The following is a 26,098-nucleotide window of genomic DNA, read 5'->3' as shown; positions in this document are numbered from 1 at the left end:
GCAGCGGGCTGACCATATATATAGTGGGCAAACCATATATAAATATATACTGTTTATATGAAGCTATCCAGTGTTAGTGTTGCCCCATTACCTCATTACCTTGCAGTGTTAAAAATGCTAAATGACTTGATGAATGAAAGAACAACTGTAGATACTCCAGATCCTGATGTATGTTCATGTGGTGATTCATAATAAAACAATTCTGGAGTCTGAAAATTCACATGAATGCTATCTAGAGTTGCATCAACAACTTGCTAAATCTGTGAAAATGTTGGTTCAGGAGTTGCCGGGTCGTTATCATTTATAATCATATCAACATAATTTTATAATCAGCTCTTAAATGTATCTAAATCTACATGTCCATCTCTCACAAGCACCCAACAGCAAACTTTTTTGCCAATATAGTTTTTATGATCAATGTGTAGATTGGATGTAGACTTGTATATACAGACATTACAACATGGTACGTAATTTTTTTTTAGATTAAGCACAAAATTGTATTTGTTTATAAACATTTGTGACTGAAAAGGAAGAGACATTTTTGGGGAGCCATAAGTGGCTCATATTAGCAGGGGACCCTCTCTCTTCTAATCGGCTCACTGTTCAATAACAGGTCTGAATATGAAATGAGACACACTCTCTTATGTATACGCTATGTGGTTAATAAGACATGAGGCACCCTGATTCAATAAAAACAATCTTAATCGCCTCGTCAGAACCCCCATGAGGACCAAACTGATGCCAGTCCGTAGCTGAGATGTGTGGGTGGAGGCGGTGTGACGGGCCATGGTGATTGGAGGACGCCGGAGGAGTCCAGGGAGAAAGCCTTCGATGTTAGAGCGACATGTCAGATTAGCACAACATCACCGGCTCAGAGAGACGAGGGGTGCAACAGAAGAGACTCCAGCAGGCTACGAGGTAACACCAGAGATGCACAGAGCACCGCCATCAGCAAAAGTACATTTGAGAGATATATTCATTAGGGACATTAAAACAGTCCTATTTTATAATATTACTAAATCTAAAAATCCTGTATATTATAACTAATAACTTGTGTATTGTTTTGGTCATCATTTCTACAGATAATGATAACTTGGTACCAAGTTGATTGCTGAGAAACCCGTTTATCTAAAGCAATTATTTTGGAAGTGAAAGTGAAAGTAAATGGACCTGTGATGCAGCTCATAATGTCTAATTTGCACACAACCAATGTTTGTACGAAGCTGAACCAGGACATTTGGGTAACAATGTTATTCTTGTGATTTCCATGAGATTTTGTAGATGGGTGCGACATGGCCCAAAGAAGAACCGATTGAATGACGGTGTTCTCACGCACAACAGATTGCGAGCGACAGGTACACAGACTAAAGCGTGAAAGAGAAGTTCTCGAGTGAGAGGGAACTGCATTGCATGCCACTTGTGGGTATACAACTGCACCTGAAACTATGAGGTCCTCCTCAAACCTTGACATTTTCAGCAATTAGACTACTTCTTGTTAAAAAGGGGATGTTAAATACAGTAAGAGGATGTAGACATGGAGGGCTAATAAATGGTGAGACAGACAGTAAATGGCAGGCTTATACCATAGACTGTATATTAAGATAAACAGTGTGTCAGCTTCCCAAAAGTGAAGCTTAATCATCATCATCTGAATCGCCCCTGGTGACTGGCTGCAGAAACAGGTGCAGTCATAAACCCCATCTCCTCAATGTTAGTGGATGGGACAAGGGCCAAATGGAAGTCGAAGAACATGGCAAACAGATTGTTTTCCAAAGAGGGTAGTTAGTTGGTTCTTATCACACCGACGTATGTTCAAGTGCTCATTTTCTGCTAGGTTTTGGTTTTATTTAGTTATGTAATGCAGATCCAGGATCGCTGCTGTGGTCACATCATGTATCAGGATGATGAATCTGTGACTGTGAGTATACCAAACGCCAAGGCCATCCAAATCACACTCGTCCTCTCCACCAGCAGACCGTATCAGCTGGGAAAACTCTGCATATTCTGTCTGCAAGTGCAAGTGTCACATTGTGCCTGCACAGTCTTTCTCTTCATGAACGTAATGAATTTATGGATTGCTGGCTACTTTACACGCCAGAATTTGAGCGCAGCATGAATCTCACCTTTGGGCTTCAATACTTTGGCTGCACTTACAGCTCTGTATCATCTCTGACTGGGATGGTGATGTAACCTGTGTGTGCTGAACAATGTTGCTGCTTGTCATCGCCTCTCAAAGCAAAACCATCTCCAAACCTCCATGTAAAGAGAATTTGAATGTGTTGCTCTGATTCTGCCATTTGTGTCTAGTTGAGAAAAGCATTTTAACTACAGGCTGTCATGTGTTAGGTTCTGAGAAACTACTCTGGTAGAATCAGAGTCCTTGTTGCTCGTTGTGATGTTTGATGGCACTAAAATATGTAGAATCAGAATCTGATTTGAAAGATTCCTTCTCTGCACAAATGTTGAGTGGTTTCTGTTTCGGTTGTGACCACGTGCCAGAGAGGGAAATGCTTTGTTTTCCTCCTGCATCACTGTTAAAGCAACACAATGGAAGAAGAAGACACTTGAGTATCAGGCCCATTTTAGTGTGCAGCTGATTCAGTGTGACACTGCCCAGCTGGATGCCATGATAATGCCATCATCAGGGATGTGTCACTCCCCCCCTTTTATCCCCTCTAATGGAGATGGTTCTTCAAGGACCAGGATCAAAGCGGCAGTAGGCATGCCAGGGCTAGGAAAGGGTTAGTAACCGAACAGAGGGGAAGGAGAAGGGCAGGCGGGCTTCACTGCAGCATTGCCCGATCCCTGTTTGCCTGATGCTGCACGGGAAAACATCGGATCTGGATGAAATCTGCTGCAACGCTTCTTTCGGAGGTGGGATCAGGGTGAATTCAAGGAACAGTGAATATAGTGTATCACAGGACACTGCTGCAAGCGTTGTCTCGGAGTTGCCTGTACACCAACGCTGTTACGTAACCATAACCACCACGACAACGTGACAAGCGGTAGAAGCCGAGTGCACGAACACAACATCCTCCTGTCAGCAGGAGAACTTGAAGATCTTCTCTGCAGTGTTGCCATTGGCCCTCACTTCTAAAGATAGTTGATCCCTGTGACACCTTCAGACCGGAACACACACACATACACACACACACACACACACACACACACACACACACACACACAAATGAAAACAAAAGTGCACACTATGTACTATGCATTGTCTCATATATTACACACAGACACACATCGGACTAGGTTTCGGTAACTGAGCCTCTCATTTGTGCAACAGCAGCTGAGTAGCATCACTTTCTACATAGTGAAACCAGTTGAGTTGACAGCGTGTGGGCGGCGGTGGATATTAAAATGACTGATTTATCATGCTGCCATAGAGATCCACTGATCAATACCTTTCAAAACCGTACACATCCCATGACTGCTGCTTGGTGGCCACTTAGCCCAGCGACTCCCAGTGGAAACGTGAATCCCAAAGACGATTCACAGACTAAGTGGCGTTTTCTCGTAGAGTATATCACCGAGAGCAATGAGGAAAAACACTCCGAAACCAAATGTTTTCAAAAAGACAACAACAACCAGTGAGTGCAGCAGACAAACACCGTGTAAGCTCGGAGACGGAGAGCCAAGTGCTGCCTTGTGCCATTTGGATCGCCATGGAAACAGCCAAATACACAGCCATCACTCTCATCAGCTTCAGCTCCATGCACTGCATTCCATGCGTGAGGGCAAGTTGTACATTATATCTTCACCTTCCTAGAAAAAATATCATAACTGCCTCGTAAAAAACACGGTTACTTTTGTCATGGGGGGTTTTCTTTGGATTAATGGCATCGTCTGCAAGTAATGACAACAATTATATTTATATGGAGAGGAATAAACAGGGTAATGGGACAGATTGGTGGGGGAAACACTGCATGGGCTCCAGCTGTGAAACATCTGCACATGAGTAAATGTCAGCTAATCAATGCGTGTTATTTTTAATGCACCGCTATAATGAGTCATCAGAGACGCGAGTGGAGGGACACCATTGGACAACGTCTCGTGCTGTGTGTTGCACAGAAACGTCCCTGATTCCTTGGGTCTCTGTAAGTGGCACCGTTATTAGAGCAATAAGGCCTACAGCCCAGCACGGCACGGCCCCGCACAGCTCAGCACTGAGCACATACAGGGGGATAGTGAATGACGCACGTTTACAGCACAACCTACGTTTGTTGCATGTATATTCACAGGGATGTGATCGGGCTGCAGACGAGCGCCCCTGTCCCTGCGATGCGCGTGCGATCAATCCAGCACCTGGCCAGAGCGCGCAGAGGTGACAGCTGCTCCCCCCTGACTCTGACGCTTACCTGCTCTGTGCGCTTCACCCAGGCGGACCTCGGTGATGCTGCTCGGGTCACTTTGAGATCGGCCCCGCTGCAGCACGCAGTCCTCCTCCTCCTCCAGCCCGGCGGCGGAGCACGATGCCATGGTGGGAGAGGGGAAGCTGGAAGGCGTAGCCAGCGCCGGCCAAGGTCGCCAGCATCAAGTGGTGGAGCTGCTTCACTGTGGCTGCGCTGCTGCAGCTGCAGCTCCTGCTCCAAGACGAGCAGCCGCGCTGCTGGGGAAATCCATTACGCGCGCAGCATCATGGCGCCTTCCCGTGCGCCTCGTAAATCCGCCTCTTCTCAATGTCCCCCAATACATACAATACAAAATCTTATTTCAACTTGTGAGATTCGTTTAGTTTGAAGAGTAAAATAATAAATATCTAGAGTCAAGTATTGGCAAAGGGGCCTCAGACAATGTAGATTATACATTAGAGTATTTAAATATATTATGGAGTTTGCAGCTCACCGTTCTCCATGTAAGCAAAGCCTTCACCAGGTCGACGAATTGGACTAAATGCATAGACTTTAGTACAAAGGTACTGTATTTGTATTTAACTTGCAAAGAAAAGTATTGTTCTAATCTACAGTTACCAGTTGTTTTATAAATTAAGAATTAAGGCTACAAGCAAAACATATGAATAACTTGAAAAAAAGGTTGCACCTTTAAAATTTGTTTTTATAAATATATGCAAATTATTCAATTTAAAATCTCAATCGATTAATCCCATTGATAATTTTCCATACACAAATCTGCCTACATCCACTAATCCAATTATCCAAAGTTTGGGCATAATTTTTCTGATGAGACCTACTTAATTTTATTTATTCATTGAGTATTTTAGCATCATGGTAATAGTACTTTAGTAAAGGATCAGAGTATTTCCTCCACCACTGGCTAAACTCCTTTCTGTGGTTATTTCACGCTTTGATGACTTACATTGCAATAGGCCAACTCTTAGATGTGATCTGTCCCACAGCCCCTGAAGGCAGCTTGGCATTTATGGAGTGGCAGAAAATGGGGACTCTGATAATGACGTTTTCCCACTGGGCTGCGTCTCCGTTTGTTGATTTAAAGGATGCAGGGCTACACAGATGTGAGATCTGTCTGCTGAGAAGTTGTATTTTTCTGCCAGAAATATAAACATGCTGCTCGGAAATTAAATGGAAGAAAGTAATGTAAAGAGAATAAGGTTAACCTTGGAGCACAGACTATGGTAACAAGTTAAAGGCATCATGATTATCCTTTACTTTATTAAGCACTTTTCCCACGCACATTTTTATTACAACTTGTTGTGTTATTTTATTGAAATGAATGAATATTTTTTACACAGTTAGACATTGTTAATAAGAAGCTATAAAAGATCGAGCAATAATTGAGCACATTTGAAAATAACAAACTCGTAATGAAATGTTTTATTGCAGTGGTAACGGCTCACTCCATGTCTCGTCTTCCCTCAAGCTGATTGTACAGCTCACTGCTCTGACGCCTGATTGTATTTTACATTTGCAGGTGATTGGTCAAGTGGTGAGGGGATCAAGCCGAACAGAGCTGGGAACAGAGAGATGAGTCTAACTGAAGAGCTGTGAGGTGAGGTGGGGGTTGAATGATTAGAAGCAAAACACTATGTTGAGCGTTAAAGCCTTCATTACTGATCGATTCTTTCCGTTAAGTCAGAGGACTAGTGTCTGGCCCACTGGAACACAGTGGTCGCTCCTCTTGCTGCACACTCTCCAGTGAAGGAAGATGTGTCCCGCATATAAAAAATTGAATGCCGCAGATTTGGCCCCCATTCCACACATCCGACATTAGGCCCACATACTGCGTGGAATGAAGACACTTAGGCGTTTAATTTCACATCCAAATTACACCTTGCTGAGAACACTACATGTTTGCCAATTTTAGTAGACCAGTTTAGGCTCAGATCCATTTTGTTTGGGCCACAAGAAGGCCAGAAGTGCCGGATCATTGCCTGAAGTGGCCCACATCCATATTCTACAGAGCAGGGCAGGGAAAGAAAGGACCACAGAGGGACACACACTTTGAGGTTCAGCAGGATAGCTGGCAGACATGTCAGACTAAGTCACTATAGGACCACTAGACAATTCTTATACATTACATACAAGTCCAAAAGCCTTTTGAGACACAAACCTGGATGAAGTATCACATACGGGTCATCAGGGTTTGACACGCAAGGTAAAGCAGTCATCTAAAACCACAGAGCTTGCTTTGCTCTCAGCCATAAAACATTGATCATTTGCAGGACACAGCCGGCAGGCAGGGTCGCCACAAAGATGTACGTAGTCTGTGGCTTTTTACCTGTGAGGCCATGAATGTATCTGTAAAGAAAATATGACAATTAGATAAAGTAATATATTTCATACCTGCAGTACTGGTTTGTTTCCATTGCCTCTGACATCACTGCAGGGGAGCAGCTTAGAACAGGTTCAGTATCAGCACACTGAACAGAATACGATAAATGTTTATGCACTGTCGTTGTCGATCAATATAACTGAGAAAAACAAGGTTATTACAAAACAAACTGTCAGAACAATAAATCTAATCTTGCAACAGCACGGAGGGAGCTAAAAAACAAAGTGTTGTTTATTTTATCCTTTCTACAACAACAAGTTCAGTGTTAATACTGTGGCTCAGGAGATAGAGTGGGTCTTCCATTAACTAGAAGGACGGTGGTCAGATCCCTGTCGGCTCCACCATCCATTGCCCCTGATGGTAGATAGAGTTAGAGAAAGTACTACACATAAATGCACTGTATGAATGTGTGCATGAATGGCTGAATGGCAAAACTGTATTTCATAAAACCTTGAGTGGTCATGAAGAAAAATCATTCTATAAATACAGACCATTTACTACGATGGAATACTCTACTATTTCAAATGGTTTTTTTTAACAAAGTTAGGAAAGCAATGTTTAAGTCATGACTGATGTTCCCCTTAAAAATAAAAGAATGATCCCAGGGTCTTTCAAACAGCGAGTAGCAAGAAAACTCAAACAATACAAAAACACTACAGTTATGAAAAAAACAGAATGCAAGCTCAAAATGTGAGAAATGTGCTCCAAATCCAGAAATGCAGATCTGTGTAAATCTCTTTTCCAAACAGACATTCTGTGTGTTTTTGTATGTGAAAAGATAAATGCAGTTGACTATATCGTAACTGTGATGGGAGGAGCACAACAGTGGACTTATACGTAACTTCCTGGCTCACTGGCTCAAGTGAAATTTTAGACATGTACAGTCAGAGCCAGTATATGATGTGTGGCTGTGCCAGTTGACTACTGCATAAACTGGACACACTTTAAACAAATTTACATCAGTTATCATATACACATTGGGCACGTTAGCTGTTTGTGGCAAATCATACAATAATGTTTGAGTGGAAAAATTTGATATAAGGCACAAAGGTGTTTTGCTGTCTATCTATAGAGCGGTCGTCCTGCAACCAGAAAATTCATGATTCAATCCCAGTGTTTCCCATTACGAGTGCCCTTGGGCAAGATATTGAACCCCAGATTTTCCCTTCTCATAAAGAAAGATGCACTGTATAAATGTATGTGTGAATGTAAACCTGTACTGTAAAGTGCTTTGAGTGCTCATCAAGACCAGAAAAGCACTATAAAAATAGAGATTAATTTACAAATGAATATATATATATATATATAAAAGCTAAATTCTCATGTTATAATGAAGGGATCAGTAGAGAATGCCAGCCCAGCATGGCACTTGATTCCAAACAGTGTAATCACACAACTGGTGGCTGGAAGAGACAGGGGCTGCCAGGTGACCAGAGAATGTGTTCAAAGTAGACAATGGTTTCTTCCCAGTGATACGCCAGCTTCCAGCTGATTACAGGAGCAAACAGGATGAGGGGCCTGAAGGAGAAATTGTTTGTCTGAAGAGCAAAGACAAGAAAAGAAGGTGAGCAGCAGAAATATGGATAAACTCAAACAAACCAACTAAAATGCAGACTGACATGTCACAGTAGACATGTATGACCCTGATGCTCTGTTGAATCCAAACCCTAAATGTGCACAGTATGTCATCGATTACTGGTTTTGTGCATACTGAACCTTGTCCAACCACATTAGTCCATTGGCCTGCCCCAATACCCTGCGTGCAGCAGACAAAGCCCAGTTGTCCACAGACCACTTCAGCTTCATACAACCCCCATGTCATCATAAAGTGTCTTTTGTAGATGTATGATTCATTTTACGAAGATATGATTAAAAATGTCAATCCTCCACTGCAGACATTTTTTCAGACTATAGTTTCTAACATAAACACAAACTTCTACAGCAGGATGAATATGCAGATGATAAATCTAGCTTTACATTAAATTGTAATATACCATCGATATATAAATATGTCTATTGGACGAATAAATATCCATATACTGGACGGTGTTGTCTTAGGGCTTTTAAAACTATAACGACACTTGGTCGAGTGCATACCTCTGCCAACCGTCTACTAAAATAAAACAAGCTGCATCAAATTTAACACACTCATGGATGTTAAGAGAGTTCTCTTTACGTGCCATCCCTTGAACAGTGTTTGAAATTGTTGAAAAGCTTACTATCTCACAATGTTTAAGAGTAGGGGAAGAAATCCTGGATCCATACCATGATCTGGATCCACACCAGAGATTTACTGTTTTTTTTCCTTGACCTACATCGCATCCTTCCATCAAGTTTCGAGCAAAGTTCAAATCATCTTCTGCCAATGTTGGAGCAGTTTTGGTTATGCCATGACAGATTACTCTATTGCTTCTTTCTGCGAGTTTCATTTATTTCAGGTGGACCAGAGCAGTAATGAGGACTAAACAACATTTGAATGGAAAACCTACACAATAAAAACACTGGCAGTGGTAGCCATGTTTACTGATGACCTGTAGGAGCAGTGGGAACACTGTATAACTAAATATTAACCAACAACACCAGTAATGGTGAAGAAATATTGTATGAACAGAGCCTGTAACCATGAGCTTAGAACCTCATTACATGCTCAGAGGCTTTCTACTACTACACCTACACTCCCAGGCTGCTGAAGTCATTTGATGATTTATTCATCCTGCTACAAACAGACATGGCAGGTGATGTAACAATAGTACATTAATTCCTTACATGTACTATGTGTCAACATACTGAAAACAGGCTTGAGCTCTAACATGTTAATCTGCAGTAGCTGCTTAAGACATGTTGTTTGTGGAGGGCGTGATCGCAGAAGCTCAGGCAGTAGGAACAACCATTACTGGGTGCACTCGAATGGAAAATGATTTGGTAATGAGGTGACAGTCCTGCAATCCACATTGAGTGGTGTTGTTTTGTTTTTGCTGATTCTGGCACCATATGGAACAATGTTTGTAATATGGATCACATTTTAGGCAGTTTCTGCAGGTTTAAGTACATAGGAAGATAAATGTTGGGGTATGGGGCATTTGGTTTAAAAAAAGGAAACAACTTATTCCACTGCAGCTACTCTCACAGAGAAAGTAACATGTTAGAATTTTATCTCACATCTGGAACTGTATCATACCAGAGCACAGTATGCAGGAAGAATGACTGAATGGGCTATATGAAGATCTGAAAACAAATACACTGCACATAAAGATATGAAGATATATACACTGTATAAATGTTATATAAAATGTATATAAAGATATCAAATATACTCGCTATATACAAAGATAATAATATATATTGTCTGTATATAAATATATGAGCACATATAGACAATTTCTATGGAGAAATGATAATATACTCACTGTATATGAAGATATGAAGACGTCTACACTAAAGATATGCAGATACATTTGTTGTATACACATATATGAAGATATATATACATTTTAAATAAAGATATAAAGACATGTTCTCTTTTTTTAAAGATAGATACATATTCTGTATATGAAGATATATACAAGTATATGTAAATATGAAGATACATTCTCTGATTCTAAAGATAAAATGATATATACACTGTATATTCAAATATGAAGTGTAATGACTTGTTTTAAAGATACATTTAAGTAAATAAATATAAATGCAGTCATTGGTTTACAATTATCAGTGGAGTTCTGTGGTTGACCTGAAGGGGGCATCAATGTGTTTTCGCTGCGTCCGGAGTCAAGAAGAAGTCTGTAGAGGAACATGGCAGACACAGAGGCGGACGCTGTCAACACTGTCAGCGGTGTAACTCAGAACTGTGAGGGTTCAGGGGGCGCCGGCTCACCAGAGGATGAGAGCCCGGACAAACCTGAACATGGAGCCGAAGCTCAGTTCACCAAGGACCTGAAAAGCGTCCTGGTCACCAGCGTTTTGAACTTAGAAAAGCTGGATGTAGACCTGTACAGGTGAGGGCACTGTGCACAGCTGTGACGACATGACAGCTGGGTCTGTCGGGTTCACCGTAAATACGACACTACTACCTCTAAGTCTGTATATTCCCATATTGACTAACTCTGTGTTCAGCGCTGTAACGATCATTGTTTAGTGTAGAAACCACAGGCTGCTACAGGGATTAGACCTGAGTTTCACATCTAAACGGTCGTTTCGTTTAAATCAACCCGTTTCTTTGTTCAATGGTGTTTTATAATCCTGCAGGAAATATGCTCTTTAACCAACTAAACTGTATGACACTAACACGTTTTGCTCAGCAACACAATGCCATCAAATGAAACCTCAACGCCTGTGTTATGAAGTCTGCTAACATTAGTCTATACCACACGAACTACAGCACGGTCGCACAACATCTGCGTCACCACCATAAAGTTCCTAGTTCTAATTTAGTTGACAGTTGATCATATTTTGGAAGAAGTGAGTATAAACCAAACGAGGATGTAAATGCGGACTATTGATGAGTAGTTTTGATGACCTTAAATGTCGTCTACAACCTGTGTGGTCTCATGTAGTCTGTGTTAGCAAACCGCCTTTTAAAAAGTCACCAGTGATGTTTTTACTGCTGTGCTTTATGTCACGAAATATAACATGAGAATCTCTTTGTTGAACTTGTGTGAACCACAGACATAATTCCAAGCTTCTAACTCTGGGATGAGGGAACCGGAAGTGCTGTTTTGTTCTTAATGTGTTTCTATGAAGTACAATGCACAGATATTTAAACAAAATGCAAAATACTATATAATTTGTATCTCATAGTTAGGAGTCCACCTCTAAAATCAACAGGTGCTGGATTCAATTAACCTACTCTCATTCAAATCAATGAGTAGACTAAATTTCATAATTTTTTTTTTTGTAAAATACGATACAGATGAATAGTATCACAAACTTCAGCCTCCAAAATGATCTCACAATCACATCTACACCTGTTTTGACAAACTTAACATTAAACCCATCATGGAGGTATCACTTATTTGATAATTGTTTTATTATACTATATTAGGTTTAGTTGGGTGCAACTGTTTGAATGCTTTATTTGTTTTTCTAATTTCCCCCAGAGGGACGCATCACTGGATACCGCGCAGCCAGCGTTTGTTTGGAGGTCAGATAATCGGTCAGGCCCTTGTGGCCGCGGCCAAATCTGTCGATGATAACCTCTATGCCCATTCTCTGCACTGTTACTTTGTGCGAGCAGGTAAGATGAGCTCACCCCATAGAGCATGAACTGAACATGTGATATTAGACCGTGTTAATTGATTCAGAACAAGATTTCAAACAAAAGAATAGACTGTTTCACAGAGTTATACATTTAACAGTTCCTCATCTACCAATAATCAATAAAACGGTCCAGATAATTGTGCACAGAGATTCTTTGTTACTGTTTCTCTTCAGATGTCTTCTGGATGTTTTTCAGGGGACCCTAAGGTTCCGGTGCTGTATCAGGTGGACCGCACAAGAGATGGTCGTAGTTTCACAGTGCGCTCTGTGAGGGCCATCCAGCACGGACAGCCAATACTGGTCTGCCAAGCGTCCTTCCACAAGCTGCAGCCGAGCCCTGTGCAGCATCAGTTTACCATGCCGGTGGTCCCTCCTCCTGAAGACCTACTCACTGTGGAGGAGCTAATTCATCTTCATCTCAAGTAGAATAACCATTTGTCATTAGCAAGGCACTAATACAGACAAAACACACATGTATAGCAAGGCATATGTGGAGCTTTTATTCTCAGTTGGTTGGATTAGAATATTACATTAGAAGGTACCATCAGTGTTTTCCACTTTTAATTTAAGATGTCAACAACAGTGTCTGCTGTTTTTCCATGAACAGTGCCTGAGGGGGGGAAAGAGGGAAAAAAGCTGTGAAATGATTGAGAAGATGAATATTTGAAGTATAAGGAAGTAATATAGAAGAATTAGGTTACTGGGAAAGTTGATTTGATAATTCAAATATCTAGTTGATTTTAATGTGATTCATTCATGTGAAAGACTATTATCACTGTCCATTGGTATTCCCCTTGAAATTGATCATATTGAGATTTACTGGATCTTGTTAAATTTATTAAGAACAAATAGTGGAATTGACGGTTGTATCCCAGTATGTGATAAAAGTAGAAAGACAGATTGCAGTAGACCACAAAGGTGGAGGACTCATTTAAGCTTCAAACATGAAATTGGATCAAGCTGTGTTTCTGGAACCAAAAACAAACAACACAAAATATATATTACATGATCACTCGTTCATTTTATTTGAAACAGTATCCCAGTAGAAGCTCACAGAGGTGCTATCTGAAGCAGGTCCACCAACAGCTGACACATTGACTCTTTAACAGAAAAATATTTGCTAAGAAAGTCCTTGAATTCTCTTGCAGACAGTGTTCCTCAATCACGATCTTCTGTTATTTTACAGCAAACCAGACCTGTCGGACAAATTAAGACAAGGCCTGAACAAACTGCTGGCTAATGAGATCCCCATTGAGATAAAGCCAGTCCAGCCGCTACCCTCTTACAGACCTGCTGCCTGTGAGCCGAAGAAGCTGTTCTGGGTGCGAGCACAAGGACATATTGGTAAAATGATCTTAATGAATTATTATGCCCTTTGCAGGAATGTGTTGCGTATATGGAATAGAATTTGAAGCGACAGCCTATAATTCTACGTCCATGTCAAATTTGTTAAGTGTATTGAATATTTGCTGCAGCTAAAACAAACAATGAATCAATGCTATCATGATGAAAGTATCAATATTTACTAGAGCTGTGAAAAATAACGCGTTAACGCGTTATGATTAAATTACAGGATTAATTCGTTTTTTTTTTTTTAACGCATTTAACGCATGCGCAGAAGGACCTTCCAATTCCGCCGCCTCTGCACTAGTCGCCGCTCTAACGCCGGGTTCACACCGGACGCGGAAGCGACGCCGAAGCGAGGCGTAAGCGCAGCGCCAATCCTCTGGCTCCCATCCACTCCCATGTTAAACCACAGCGCTAAACACACCGGAGGCTGAAGCGTAGCGTTGTGCCGCGGCTGCCTAGCGCCGTGAAGCGATCGTTTCGGCGTCGAGTCTATTTTTTCCGCGACCAGCCAAGCGCCGGCGCGCCAGGGATTAGCGCTTACGCCACGCTTCGGCGTCGCTTCCGCGTCCGGTGTGAACCCGGCGTCACTCGCCGGACACATTGTGCAAAAGAAGCGGTCAGCTTTACTGTCAGAGAATTTGAACAAGTTAGTTTGCCTCACCAACTGGCTAAAGACCGAGTAGCTAAGAGGGCCTTTAGAGGCATTAGATTGTATCATGGTGTGGTTAATGGTTGTGTGACAAAAAATATAAAAAATGTCAACCATCCTATGGTTAATTAAAAAAAAAAAAGTTTTATTCAACCACACAATGGCTAAGGAACCCGAATTCTGTTTAGGATGAAGATTATATTAATGTTCCATATGGAAAAGCAATGATAACTGCTGAAGAACTGCTGAGTTGCAGCACAAAAGAAAAGTTAAATGTCATAAATCTTGTTTTCACAAAAATATTCCGAAAAAATCGGTAATGTGATTAATCATGATTAATCCATAGAAACCTGTGATTAATTTGATTAAAAAATTTAATCATTTCACAGCCCTAATATTTACAGATAGAGCAAACTGAGAAAAAATAAAAAAACATCAACACTGCATAAACGTTTGGTGGAAAAGTTTCATTGGGAAAATAAATGAAAATGTGAGACTGATAAGACACTATAAGCAAAATTCAATGATATGTTTTATATTTGTGTTCATGTAGGTGAAGGCAACATGAAGCTGCATTGCTGCGTTGCTGCATATGTGTCAGACTTTGCATTCCTTGGCACTGCGTTGTTGCCTTACCCCAGCTACAGGGCCCAGTTCGTGGCCTCTCTGGACCACGCCATGTGGTTCCACACCACGTTCCGCAGCGACGAGTGGATGTTGTACGAGTGCGACAGCCCATGGGCAGGTCAGTGTGGTGTGTGCTTCTCACCTGTTGTGGTTCATTTGTTGTGTCTGAGTGCGTCACAGTGCTACAAACTGCTGAAGCCACGCAGTGACATGTATTTATACATATGTGGTTTAAAAAAAATGTTTAATATCTTTATTCATATAGCATTTCACAAATAAAAAAACAGGCATCGAAGAAAACAATAAAAGAAAAAATCACTAAACTTGTGACAGATAATTAAGAATGCACCCATTACAATAATATAAACTAGAATTAGGTAAAATACAGTATTATACAAGTAAGTTTAGGCTTCGCTGTAAGGGAAATTATTGACTCAGCTTACAGTATTTCCTCACACAGGGTGATCCAGAGCCTATGAGCTCTTATTTCAAAAGCTCTTAGTCTTTCGCCGAGAATCCAGTGAAAGGGCCGCTGCCGGAGGATCTACAATTTACATATAATCATGGTTGTATGGAGATGAAAGATCTGTAATGTACTGAGGAGCTAGACCATTAAGTGCCTTGTTACATTACATTACATTACATGTCATTTGGAGAGCCCCTTTTATCCAAAGCGACTTACAGTTAGTGTATTCAACATCTATGAGTAAGTACTTATAAGACCCTTGAAATCAATTCATATAACCTACTAGAAGCCATTGTAAAGAGGCTAAAACCGGGGGATTTGTTCCAACCTGTTGACTATGATGAAAAGCCAGGCACCTGAGCTCTGTCTGAAGAAGTTCTACACGTTTTCCATTGAGGAATGTAAGAAGGTCTCCAAACCACAGAGACTTTCAGAGAGGTCTGGTCAGTCCAGTATAGTATATCAGCCAATATGAGCTTAGGGCAGAATATCAGTACTTACATTTAAATGTAATAATGCATCAGTTAAGAGTGTTCTTTGTACAATTAACACCCTGTGTTCTCTGATAATTAATTTTATATCCAAGCAATATTAGTTATAACTGATATAATAACTGAAATTGAGTTGAATCAAGTTAGAAATCAATTTAGAACCTTATGAATCTGGATGGAATCGATTCCAAATCAGTGACAAATGACAATACAACTGTAGCAGCTCGTCTCAGCAGACCTTGTCAAAATCCTGGCGACAGATCAGTTCTGTGCATCGTGCTTTTGCTAACGTGGTTTGTGATGTGTCCGGCAGGGGGCAGTAGAGGACTGGTTCAAGGCAGACTGTGGAGAAGAGACGGGGTCCTGGCTGTGTCCTGTGCCCAGGAGGGCGTCTTGAGAGTGAAATCCCTCAAAGAGCCAAGCAAACTTTAAACACATTCCTAAGTCTAATTAATGTATAACTTTAATGATGTCAATTTATTTATAATTTTAGAGATTAATTTAATGTAAATATATTGATTATAGGGTTTATCATTTCTGTATCAAGAACATGCTAAATCTAATGTTATTGGTAGTCAATGAAGAAGACGTTCTAATGGGGACATGCTTCTCATTTGTTTGATGAGATTTTTTCTATGAGCTGCTGCTCATGACATACTTTTATTTTTTATATTCATCAATGTCGAGACCATATTCTACTGAACTAAAGATCTGCTTTTTTTAGTGTTACTTATTTGTTTTCTGTCAACATAAGAAATACAAAGCATCAAAGTTTGTTTCATCAAGCTTTCGGAAGGTCATCACACAAACATAAGAGCAAGATTGACACTATCACTGTGCTTATAGATATATAATAATACAGTAGTGGACAGTTATCATGGCTTAGTTGTGATCAGAGGTGGAAAACCAAATTAAACATTAAATACAAACAACATCCAGATTAAATGGCTTTCTTGTAAAAAATTTGTTTTAAGAAATTATTTTATTAACTGGTAACTTGCTGCCAAGTCTAATTACCTCAGGGAAGGAGATCCAGAGCCTCGGGGCCCTGATGGCAAAAGCCTGCTAACCCTAATTTACCACCCTTGACTCTTGGGAACTACTATCATGTGTTGGTTGAAAGATCTTATATCAGGGAGTTATTATCTCTGTAATACAACTGGGGGTCTGACTCTGCTGAGATTTAAAAGTTATTTTAAAGAATCTTATAATCAATCAGTCAATATAATGGCAGCCAAGGAATGCAGGCGAGAGTTGGAGAGGTATGGGTCCGACACTTGGTGTTGACACGTGAATCGAATACAGTAAGGACAGAAGAAAAGTAATGACCTGAGGCAGAAGGACCAGGAAGACTTACAGACTGATTCTCAAAGAGATGATACAAAGCGTGATTGTGGAGGCTGATGGAATGAAGATGTACAGATTTGACCATCTGCAATAGTGTCTTAAAAGGTGTTTGTTGTCAAAGTGATTGAATAGATTAAAGGCTGTGTTATAAATGTTATCCAGGCACATTTGGATTCCTGTAGATTCGTCTTCTACAGATGCAGCTAAAGCAACAACATGGAGGTAAAGGGGAATGTTAGATAAAGTCATTGATGCAATTTACTTAATTTTCCTTCTTTTGGACGCCAGGCTTTTATTTTGTAATATGCAGCCGGAAACGTCCAGACCTCTGCGCGTCCTCTGCTCAGCCTGACTGCTGCCCTACACTAACACTAGTTGTTTTGTAACTTGTGGAATAAGCTCTTCCATTTGACCGGAGATGCCGCGGGTCTATGTCGGCAAGCTCAGCTACCATGTCCGAGAGAAGGACATTCAAAGGTTTTTCAGCGGTTATGGTAAACTGTTGGAGATCGACTTGAAAAATGGGTAAGACCACCTCGTCATGTTTAACAGCCTGGTTAGCTCTCGCTAATGGTCCCCTCGAGACGGACGGGGCGCATTGTACAGTATTTACAGCAGTAATCAGGCTGATGTTTGGGGTGAGGGGGGTGAACACAATAAAGACATAACCCCGAGTCATTTTATTTTATTACGTTTTAAGTCAATCGAAGTTTACCAGGAAAGGCCGCTGTTGTTTATAAGCTAACATTACCGTTATATCTCAGCTGTATGTGACTAACTGGACGGTAGCTAACGTTAGGCTTTCTGTCGTTATAGTTTCTAATGAGCATCGTTACTATAAAAGAAAGGCGATATGCTATTTGTGCACATTTATAATCATACGTATTTTTTCAATTATGATATGAGACCCAAAAACACGAGAATCTTCTTGGGCTAAATCGTGGCGCAGTTAAATGTCCCTTGTAGCCTGTGAGCCGTGCAGTGTGTACTCACTGTACACACAGTGTGTTTGTGTGTGTGCGCGTAGGCCCACGTAACTAGCATGAAATCTCCATGTCGATTTTAACGTTCGTATTAGTCGTTGTAGTAATTTCAGTAGTATGTATACAATTTAGGAAAACAGTTTGAGGACCCCGAGATTTTCCACTACAGAATGTGAGATGTTGGATAGGGGCCGAGAGTATTATACAAGCTTGTGACAAAGGTAGTGGAACAAATTAAAATAGCTTAAGTTCAAGATTTGAATTCATCCCAATAGTTAAAAATATTTAAATTGAGGAAGCGTCATATGAGGACGCGCAGAGCTCTGGGCGTTTCCAGAAGTACTATGTTTTAGAAAAATGTAAAGAGAAAATAAAAGTGGACCAAACTAGAACCTTGAGGGACAACACAAGTTATTGTAGCAGGTAATCAGGAGCAGCCCCCTTTTTATTTTAATCATCACTAATATTGACTTAGAAGTTAAAGCTTTGTTTATTTGGTAGTTATTGACGACTCATGGTTTTCATGATTTGTTTTATCTTTTCACCCCTTTCTCCGACACTTAATAGAATTGAATATTCATTTGTATTAATGCATAGATTAACACATGATGAAAGCAATGGGCGGTACCTGCATTGACTCCTGCACATTGATCCCACACAGGTATGGCTTTGTGGAGTTTGAGGACATGCGGGATGCTGATGATGCTGTGTATGAACTGAATGGGAAAGAGCTGTGTGGGGAGCGAGTTGTCATCGAGCATGCCCGAGGACCGAGGAGAGACGGATCCGGCTTTGGGGGACGCAGTAAGTTCAGTGCGTCTAACTATATGCACATTTTGGGTTTTAATCAGTCTTTGTTTACTATCATAACTTTAGACAGACTGCCCGTGTAACATACAATAATTTAAATTAAGCTGTCGGTACTCATGTGACATGTATTCACACCTTGGTAATTATAACTCAGTTTTTAGTATTTTGTAGTTTGTATTTTAGAAAAGGCTTATATCCACTGCCATCTAATGGAGCTGACACAGTGCCCGACAGCAGCTAAAAATAAATACTTACTACAGTGATAAATGTGTAAAATCCCATGAGTAACAGTTATTAAAGAAAAGGTAAGACTTGTTAAGCAACAATGTATTCAGTTTGAAGTCAACATTAACAAAGTGCTTGATGTCTCAATTTGAAAGAGTCCACTGCGGGCTGAGTCCGAGTCCAATGAGGGTAAAGATGACTGACCTGTTTGGCCTGGGCTTTCCCCTTACAATGTGTGTGTGACCTTTGCCATTTGACCATTGGTTGACATTACCGGAAGCCATGATGACAGCATCCTTTTCCAATAGACCAGGGTGATGGTGAGGAATCCTGTTGGTTTTACTCTTGCAAGACATATTGCAGAGGACCAAGCCAGCACACGTGTCAGCCACTGATTGGGCTCCCAAATACTCTAGTATTTACTTTTTGGTAGGCGTCATCTTTTTGTTATAACTTTACAAATGTGTTGTGAGCAAAGTTAGGAATATTGTGTTGTTCAGTAAAACCAACTCTAGCTTTATCGTTGGGAGATATTTTCTGGCTGTTCAACTGCAAGGAAGAAATGCGATAAAATGTTGACAGCAAAGATAATTAAATGATTTTAGACCTAAATGTTGAAAGAAAAAATAATTAAAGAATTTAAGACCTATCACTTTGGGTGAGGAAACAAAATATATATATATTTATATCTTTAACCACACAACTCAACATCTTGGTTTTCTGGATCCTATGTTCTTTAAAGTTGATATAGTTGTTCCTTTACAGCTGTGGTCACAGGATTTACTATGGTGCTTCAAAGAAACCATTCATAAACACAAGTTTAGTATAAAATGCTCTTTCTCATTCAATTTCTGTAATCCCTAACTGCTGTACCCAAAGCCATCAGATCACTGGGTCCAGAGGATGAGGATGAAAAACCATTGTTTATCTTTAATTATCCTGTTTCTGAAATCTGATAGCTACTTAGCAGTCTATTAAGAGAAGTAGTTAGAAGGCTTGGGCCCAGTACATATTCTAGGTAACCAAGACCAGACTGTAGTGGTGGTTTCTTAAATAGTATATGCCATTTCAGAGTCCTCACCTTTCCACAAATTAGTGGACATTTTTATCCTCCTGTTGTCTTTAAAGGTGGCGGCCACAGCAGCTGGAATCGCACTGGCAGGGACAAGTATGGGCCACCTGTGCGCACTGAACACCGCCTCATTGTGGAGAACCTGTCCAGTAGATGCAGCTGGCAGGACCTCAAGGTGAGAGATGATCCAAAGTAAAACACTGTACGGACTCCCAACAAGTTGTTAACAGTTTTGAATTTTTGCTCTCAGTAAAGATGTGGGAGGTAGTCTATATACTTCTGACTGTAGCATGACACTGATCCTAAACACACAACCAAGACAAATTAGCACTTCCATTGTTCTAGTGTGTCTGGAACAACCTAATCTGTACGAAAACCTCATAGTAATTTTTTGTTTATTCGTAGGATTTTATGCGGCAAGCAGGTGAAGTGACCTATGCTGATGCACATAAAGGCCGCGCCAATGAGGGCATCATTGAGTACCGGTCCCGTTCAGAAATGAAGCGGGCTATAGAAAAGCTAGATGGTACTGATGTTAACGGGAGGAAGATTCGTCTGGTGGAAGACAAACCTCGGCGCAAGCGCTCATATTCTGGCAGCAGGTCCAGGTAGGTGAAGCCCAAAATCGGTAAAAATGCCTCATGAATCTTTTGTGTGCATTTGTTTTCTTTGTTTTTTTTCCCTTACTGTTTATATTCAAGGATGTCATGTTGAACCCACAGATCTCGCAGCAGGCGGCGCTCTCGCAGCCGCAGCCGAAGAAGCAGGAGTTCCCGCAGCCATTCAAGGTCTCGCTCACGGTAAGTGAAGTACTTGGCTCCTGTGCTGGCCGGAAAATTTGGCCAAAGCTAAAGGTGTTCAGATTAATTTCTGCGGAGGAAAAGATGTAAAGGCGTTCATGTGACAAGCATACAGGAGCCAAAATGCTCATGTTAAAAGAGAGCGTTATCGTTTTCATGGAGGTAGCCTTAGTCTAGTTGAAAGTGATTATACCTACCTTCTGTGACTGGGAATTATACTGAGCAGTCGTGAAATAAGTTCTAGAAACTGGGGAAGTAATTTTTATTTTATTTTATATATATATTTTTTTTTTTATAAGTTACATAACTTAAACGTTGTTCAAGTATCTTTCCCTTTTGCAGATCTCAGTCTCGCGGCAAGCGCCGGTCTCACTCCAGGTCAGGACGGAAGTCTCACTCAAGATCGAAGAGAAAGTCGAGCCACTCTAAATCCCCAGAGATGTCTCGTTCACGCACCCGCAAATCACGCAGTCCCTACAACAGCAAAAAGTCCCGCTCACGCTCCAAGAGCAGATCCAAAGCTAAAGTGGAACGTGAGTCCCGAAGTCGCTCCAAGGAGAAATCTTCCAGCAAGAGGTCTCGAAGCCGCTCAAGTTCCCACTCAGAGAGCAGGAATGAAAAACGCACCACGAAGTCTCCTCTTGGAAACTTCCGTCAGCTCTCCAAGTCCCCAGAAAAGCGCTCAGTGTCCCGCTCTAGGTCTCGTTCTTGATCCTGGGTCCGCCTCCCAAGACCTGACAACTTCTGTTACAATGTATTGAATAAAGTTTAGTGGTAGTACACATCCCAGACCTGTATCTGATGTGCTTTGAGATGTTTGCAGGTCAAAAAGGATTTGTACCTTTTGGAACAAATTGGGAAGTCATTTTATCTATATATTTTCCTGATTTGTTATGTTTTCCTGTGAAATGGTGATCAGAGGTTGTTGTATTTCGCTTGTTTTAATTAAGTCTAAAGCAGACAACAGGGGCAGAAGTTACTTCATATTTTGATAACATATAAATTATGTACCAAGTCCAAATAGAAAGATGTAAACCTTCTAACAAATGTTCACAATGTGCATGTTCTGTGTTAATAGTTTTTACCTTTTTTGCCTTTTAATATCCCTGATCCTCTTCCTCTGTGAGTTATATTTGGAAGCCATCTAAAACGTTTAGCTCTGTCATATTGGAATAAAATATAGAATTTAAAGAAAAGCCTCCAATTAATTCATGAACATTATTTGCCAATGTATAGATCACAACAATATTGTGATTTATTTGTATATGCATCCACCCAGACAAAATAATTGTTATTATATAATGCTGTTAGGGGATCAGTTGTCCATGGCCATCCATGATTGTAGCAAACAAGAACAAGAATCTAAGTGTATTGGACACTTAGATTCCTTGCATAAGTGCCTTGCATAAGTATTCACCCCCTTTGGACTTTTCTACATTTTGTCATGGTATAACCACAGATTAAAATTTATTTCATCGTGAGTTTATGTAATGGACCAACACAAAATAGTGCATCATTTGGAAGTGGGGGGAAATATTACATGGATTTCACAATTATTTACAAATAAAAATCTGAAAAGTGTTGAGTGCATATGTATTCACCCCCTTTACTGTGAAACCCCTAACAAAGATCTGGTGCGACCAATTGCATTCACAAGTCACATTTGCAAGTCACATAATTAGTAAATAGGGTCCACCTGTCTGCAATTTAATCTCAGTATAAATACACCTGTTCTGTGACGGACTCAGAGTTTGTTGGAGATCATTACTGAACAAACAGCATCATGAAGACCAAGGAGCTCACCAAACAGGTCAGGGATAAAGTTGTGGAGAAATATGAAGCAGGGTTAGGTTATAAAAAAATATCCAGAGCTTTGAACATCTCTCTGAGCACCATAAAATCCATCATAAGAAAATGGAAAGAATATGGCACAACCGCAAACCTACCAAGAGGAGGCCGTCCACCCAAACTGAAGAGTCGGACAAGGAGAAAATTAATCAGAGAATCAACCAGGAGGCCCAGGGTTACTCTGGAGGAGTTGCAGAGATCCACAGCTGAGGTGGGAGAATCTGTCCACAGGACAACTATTAGTCGTCTACTCCACAAATCTGGCCTTTATGGAAGAGTGGCAAGAAGAAAGCCATTGTTGAAAGGGATCCATAAAAAATCCCGTTTGGAGTTTGCCAGAAGCCATGTGGGAGACACAGCAAACATGTGGAAGAAGGTGCTCTGGTCAGATGAGACCAAAATTGAACTTTTTGGCCTCAATGCAAAACGCTATGTGTGGCGAAAACCCAACACTGCCCATCACCCTGAGCACACCATCCCAACAGTGAAACATGGTGGTGGTAGCATCATGCTGTGGGGATGCTTCTCTTCAGCAGGTACAGGGAAACTGGTCAGAATAGAGGGAAAGATGGATGGAGCCAAATACAGGGAAATCCTTGAAGAAAATCTGATGCAGTCTGCAAAAGACTTGAGACTGGGGCGGAGGTTCATCTTCCAGCAGGACAATGACCCTAAACATACAGCCAGAGCTACAAAGGAATGGTTTGGATTAAAGAATGTTAATGTCTTAAAATGGCCCAGTCAAAGCCCAGACCTCAATCCAATAGAGAATCTATGGCAAGACTTGAAGATTGCGGTTCACAGACGGTCTCCATCCAATCTGACTGAGCTTCATCTTTTTTGCCAAGAAGAATGGACAAACCTTTCCATCTCTAGATGTGCAAAGCTGGTAGAGACATACCCCAAAAGACTTGCAGCTGTAATTGCAGCGAAAGGGGGTTCTACCAAGTATTGACACAGGGGGGTGAATACTTATGCACCCAACAGATGTCAACTTTTTTGTTCTCATTATTGTTTGTGTCACAATAAAATTTATTTTGCACCTCCAAAGTACTATGCATGTTTTGTTGATCAAACGGGAAAAAGTTTATTTAAGTCTATTTGAATTCCAGTTAGTAACAGTACATAATGGGAAAAATTCCAAGGGGGATGAATTCTTATGCAAGGCACTGTACCAGTGAAACAAGTCCGGCTGCACGACAAGGTCTGATACTTATTTTTAATTCCTGCTGCAATAAATCATCCCAGCAGATCCTGACAGAGAAGAAGTGGCGATGTGCAAACAACATCTACTGTAACATTCCCATTTGCAAAAGGGAAACCATCTGGAAAAGTGTGTTATTCCGATTTTGGTGAAGATCGGTCAAGGGGAAACCTAGGGGCTGGTCCTAGGGGGCGCTGTTGAGCCATTTTTCAGAATACGTACATTTTCACCACTTTCTAATTTTCTGCAAAGTTTGGTAAGGAGTTCAGCATGTTAAATCCCTCAAAAAGCCAATTCAGTTTAATCACAATAATAATAAGAAGAAGAATAATCCTCACAATTTCAATTGGGCCTCCCACCATTCGGTGCTCTGGCCCTAATAAATAAATAAATAATTCAGTCGTCCACTTCCGGACGGAAGCAGCATGTGAAGCATGAGAAGAATTTTCTAATTCTCTTTCTAATTCTTTTCAGCAGCTTTCTCTTTCCACCCGAGGAAGCTTTGGCTGCAGCGGTGACGTCTGAGGCCTCGTCTGAACTCCAGACGACTTCCTCTCTGGTGTCATCATCTCCGATGGTCAACCAGACTGCGGTATCTCTGGGGTTGATCTGCAGGTCAGACTCTGTGGAGAGTTCCTCACTGGTGTCCTCATCTCTGATGGGCGACCAGACTGAGGTATCTCTGGGGTTGATCATCAGGTCAGACCCTTTGGAGACTTCCTCACTGGTGTCATCATCTCTGATGGTCGACCAGACTGCGGTATCTCTGGGGTTGATCATCAGGTCAGACCCTTTGGAGACTTCCTCACTGGTGTCCTCATCTCTGATGGGCGACCAGACCCAGGTAGCGCTGGAGTGGATCTGCAGGTCAGACCCTTTGGAGACCTTCTCACTGGTGTCATCATCTCTGATGGCCGACCAGGCCGAGGTATCTCTGGGGTTGATCTGCAGGTCAGACTCTTTGGAGAGTTCCTCATTGGTGACATCATCTCTGATTGCCAACCAGACCGAGGTAGCGCTGGAGTGGATCTGCAGGTCAGACCCTTTGGAGACCTTCTCACTGGTGTCATCATCTCTGATGGCCAACCAGACCGAGGTATCTCTGGGGTTGATCTGCAGGTCAGACTCTTTGGAGAGTTCCTGATTGGTGACATCATCTCTGATTGCCAACCAGACCGAGGTAGCGCTGGAGTGGATCTGCAGGTCAGACCCTTTGGAGAGTTCCTCACTGGTGTCCTCATCTCTGATGGGCGACCAGACTGCGGTATCTCTGGGGTTGATCATCAGGTCAGACCCTTTGGAGACTTCCTCACTGGTGTCATCATCTCTGATGGCCGACCAGACCGAGTTATCTCTGGGGTTGATCTGCAGGTCAGACCCTTTGGAGACTTCCTCACTGGTTTCATTGAAGGTGGGCGAGCAGGTGGTGTGGGACACTATTGTCTGGTCAGAACACCAGGACAGTTCACTGGTGGCACTTGGGGAGTCTAGAGCCTCCACAGAATCCGAAGAGTCTTGGTTCATGAAGCCAGAGTAGCCGCTGTCTGAGGTTGAACAGTGGGAGCTGTCCTCAGTGGGCCAGACCCTCATTGCTTCTTGGCAGGTGGTCCGACTGGATGAAGGAAGACAATCAATTAGTAAATCAGTCACTGTCAATTAATTCAAACCATCGGTCCATACAACCTGATGTGTTTAGTTCCAGTGTGAAAGGACATGTGGGCACTTACTAGTCTCTGCTGTGGAAGTCCTCCCTCAGGTGGCTCATGGAGATGAAGGGCAGCTTCAGAGCTTGACGAGGAGGGATCCTCTCATCCCCGTTGAGATGCAGCAGCCCCTCCAGCAGAGATACAAAGGCCATGCGGTCTTCCATCTCAGCCACCCCCAATTTTGGATGGATCTGGATTTGAAAACAGGTTTCAGGTCAGATGATCCAGCTCCCGATTGACAGATAAATAACTGGTGCAGATCCAGTCTTTACTTGTTCAACACTTGAGTGAGTACTCACATGAATCAGGCCGTTGAGGGAGCTCAGCTGCCGGATGAAGCTCTCCTTGTCCTCTGTTTGCAGGCAATTAACAGCATTGTATTCGTCTGCAGTCTGAAGGAACAAAAATAAATAAAGATGAGAACAAGGAAGTATGATTTAAACATGCTCCATTCAAATTCTCAAACATCTCAAGAACATGTTTACTCTACCATCAGTCTCCACGATGG

The 26,098-nt window shown here is 41.5% G+C and overlaps 3 protein-coding genes across 4 annotated transcripts in view; 2 read left to right on the top strand and 1 right to left on the bottom strand.

Annotated features, from left to right (window-relative positions):
• The window catches only part of phactr3b (phosphatase and actin regulator 3b), a 48,059-nt gene extending 43,574 nt beyond the window's left edge, over positions 1 to 4,485 (bottom strand). Inside the window, exon 1 of the mRNA XM_053429110.1 lies at positions 4,365 to 4,485. Within this exon, the coding sequence (XP_053285085.1) occupies positions 4,365 to 4,485 (121 nt within the window). The remainder of the gene's footprint in view (positions 1 to 4,364) is intronic.
• A 6,046-nt stretch (positions 4,486 to 10,531) lies between these two features.
• Positions 10,532 to 16,527, top strand: acot8 (acyl-CoA thioesterase 8). The gene is made up of 6 exons (XM_053435921.1): positions 10,532 to 10,751; positions 11,853 to 11,989; positions 12,209 to 12,434; positions 13,199 to 13,356; positions 14,565 to 14,756; positions 15,909 to 16,527. Exons 1-6 carry the CDS (start codon positions 10,549 to 10,551, stop codon positions 16,025 to 16,027), a joined length of 1,035 nt encoding a protein of 344 aa, XP_053291896.1. The 5' UTR covers positions 10,532 to 10,548; the 3' UTR covers positions 16,028 to 16,527.
• A 712-nt stretch (positions 16,528 to 17,239) lies between these two features.
• Positions 17,240 to 22,028, top strand: LOC128453185 (serine/arginine-rich splicing factor 6). 2 transcript variants are annotated; one of them, XM_053435940.1, is made up of 6 exons: positions 17,240 to 17,467; positions 18,587 to 18,729; positions 20,089 to 20,207; positions 20,438 to 20,640; positions 20,755 to 20,832; positions 21,175 to 22,028. In XM_053435940.1, exons 1-6 carry the CDS (start codon positions 17,361 to 17,363, stop codon positions 21,542 to 21,544), a joined length of 1,020 nt encoding a protein of 339 aa, XP_053291915.1. In that variant the 5' UTR covers positions 17,240 to 17,360; the 3' UTR covers positions 21,545 to 22,028. The 2 variants fall into 2 exon arrangements, with proteins under 2 accessions (XP_053291915.1, XP_053291907.1); XM_053435932.1 differs by having other exon boundaries at positions 18,587 to 18,738.
• Positions 22,029 to 26,098: the final 4,070 nt, after the last annotated feature.

This window comes from Pleuronectes platessa, chromosome 2, assembly GCF_947347685.1.
Source record: "Pleuronectes platessa chromosome 2, fPlePla1.1, whole genome shotgun sequence".
Lineage (NCBI taxonomy): Eukaryota > Metazoa > Chordata > Actinopteri > Pleuronectiformes > Pleuronectidae > Pleuronectes > Pleuronectes platessa.
The sequence above is the reverse complement of the archived record's forward strand: the minus strand, read 5'-3'. Positions and strand labels throughout refer to the sequence as shown.

Excerpts from the sequence above, each read along its gene's own strand:
- acot8 (XM_053435921.1), top strand. The coding sequence starts at position 10,549 with ATGGCAGACACAGAGGCGGACGCTGTCAACACTGTCAGCGGTGTAACT. Across the intron at positions 10,752-11,852 it reads CTGGATGTAGACCTGTACAG|AGGGACGCATCACTGGATAC; the intron begins GTGAGGGCACTG and ends AATTTCCCCCAG. Across the intron at positions 14,757-15,908 it reads GTGCGACAGCCCATGGGCAG|GGGGCAGTAGAGGACTGGTT; the intron begins GTCAGTGTGGTG and ends TGTGTCCGGCAG.
- LOC128453185 (XM_053435932.1), top strand. The coding sequence starts at position 17,361 with ATGCCGCGGGTCTATGTCGGCAAGCTCAGCTACCATGTCCGAGAGAAG. Across the intron at positions 20,208-20,437 it reads GCAGCTGGCAGGACCTCAAG|GATTTTATGCGGCAAGCAGG; the intron begins GTGAGAGATGAT and ends GTTTATTCGTAG. Across the intron at positions 20,641-20,754 it reads TATTCTGGCAGCAGGTCCAG|ATCTCGCAGCAGGCGGCGCT; the intron begins GTAGGTGAAGCC and ends TTGAACCCACAG.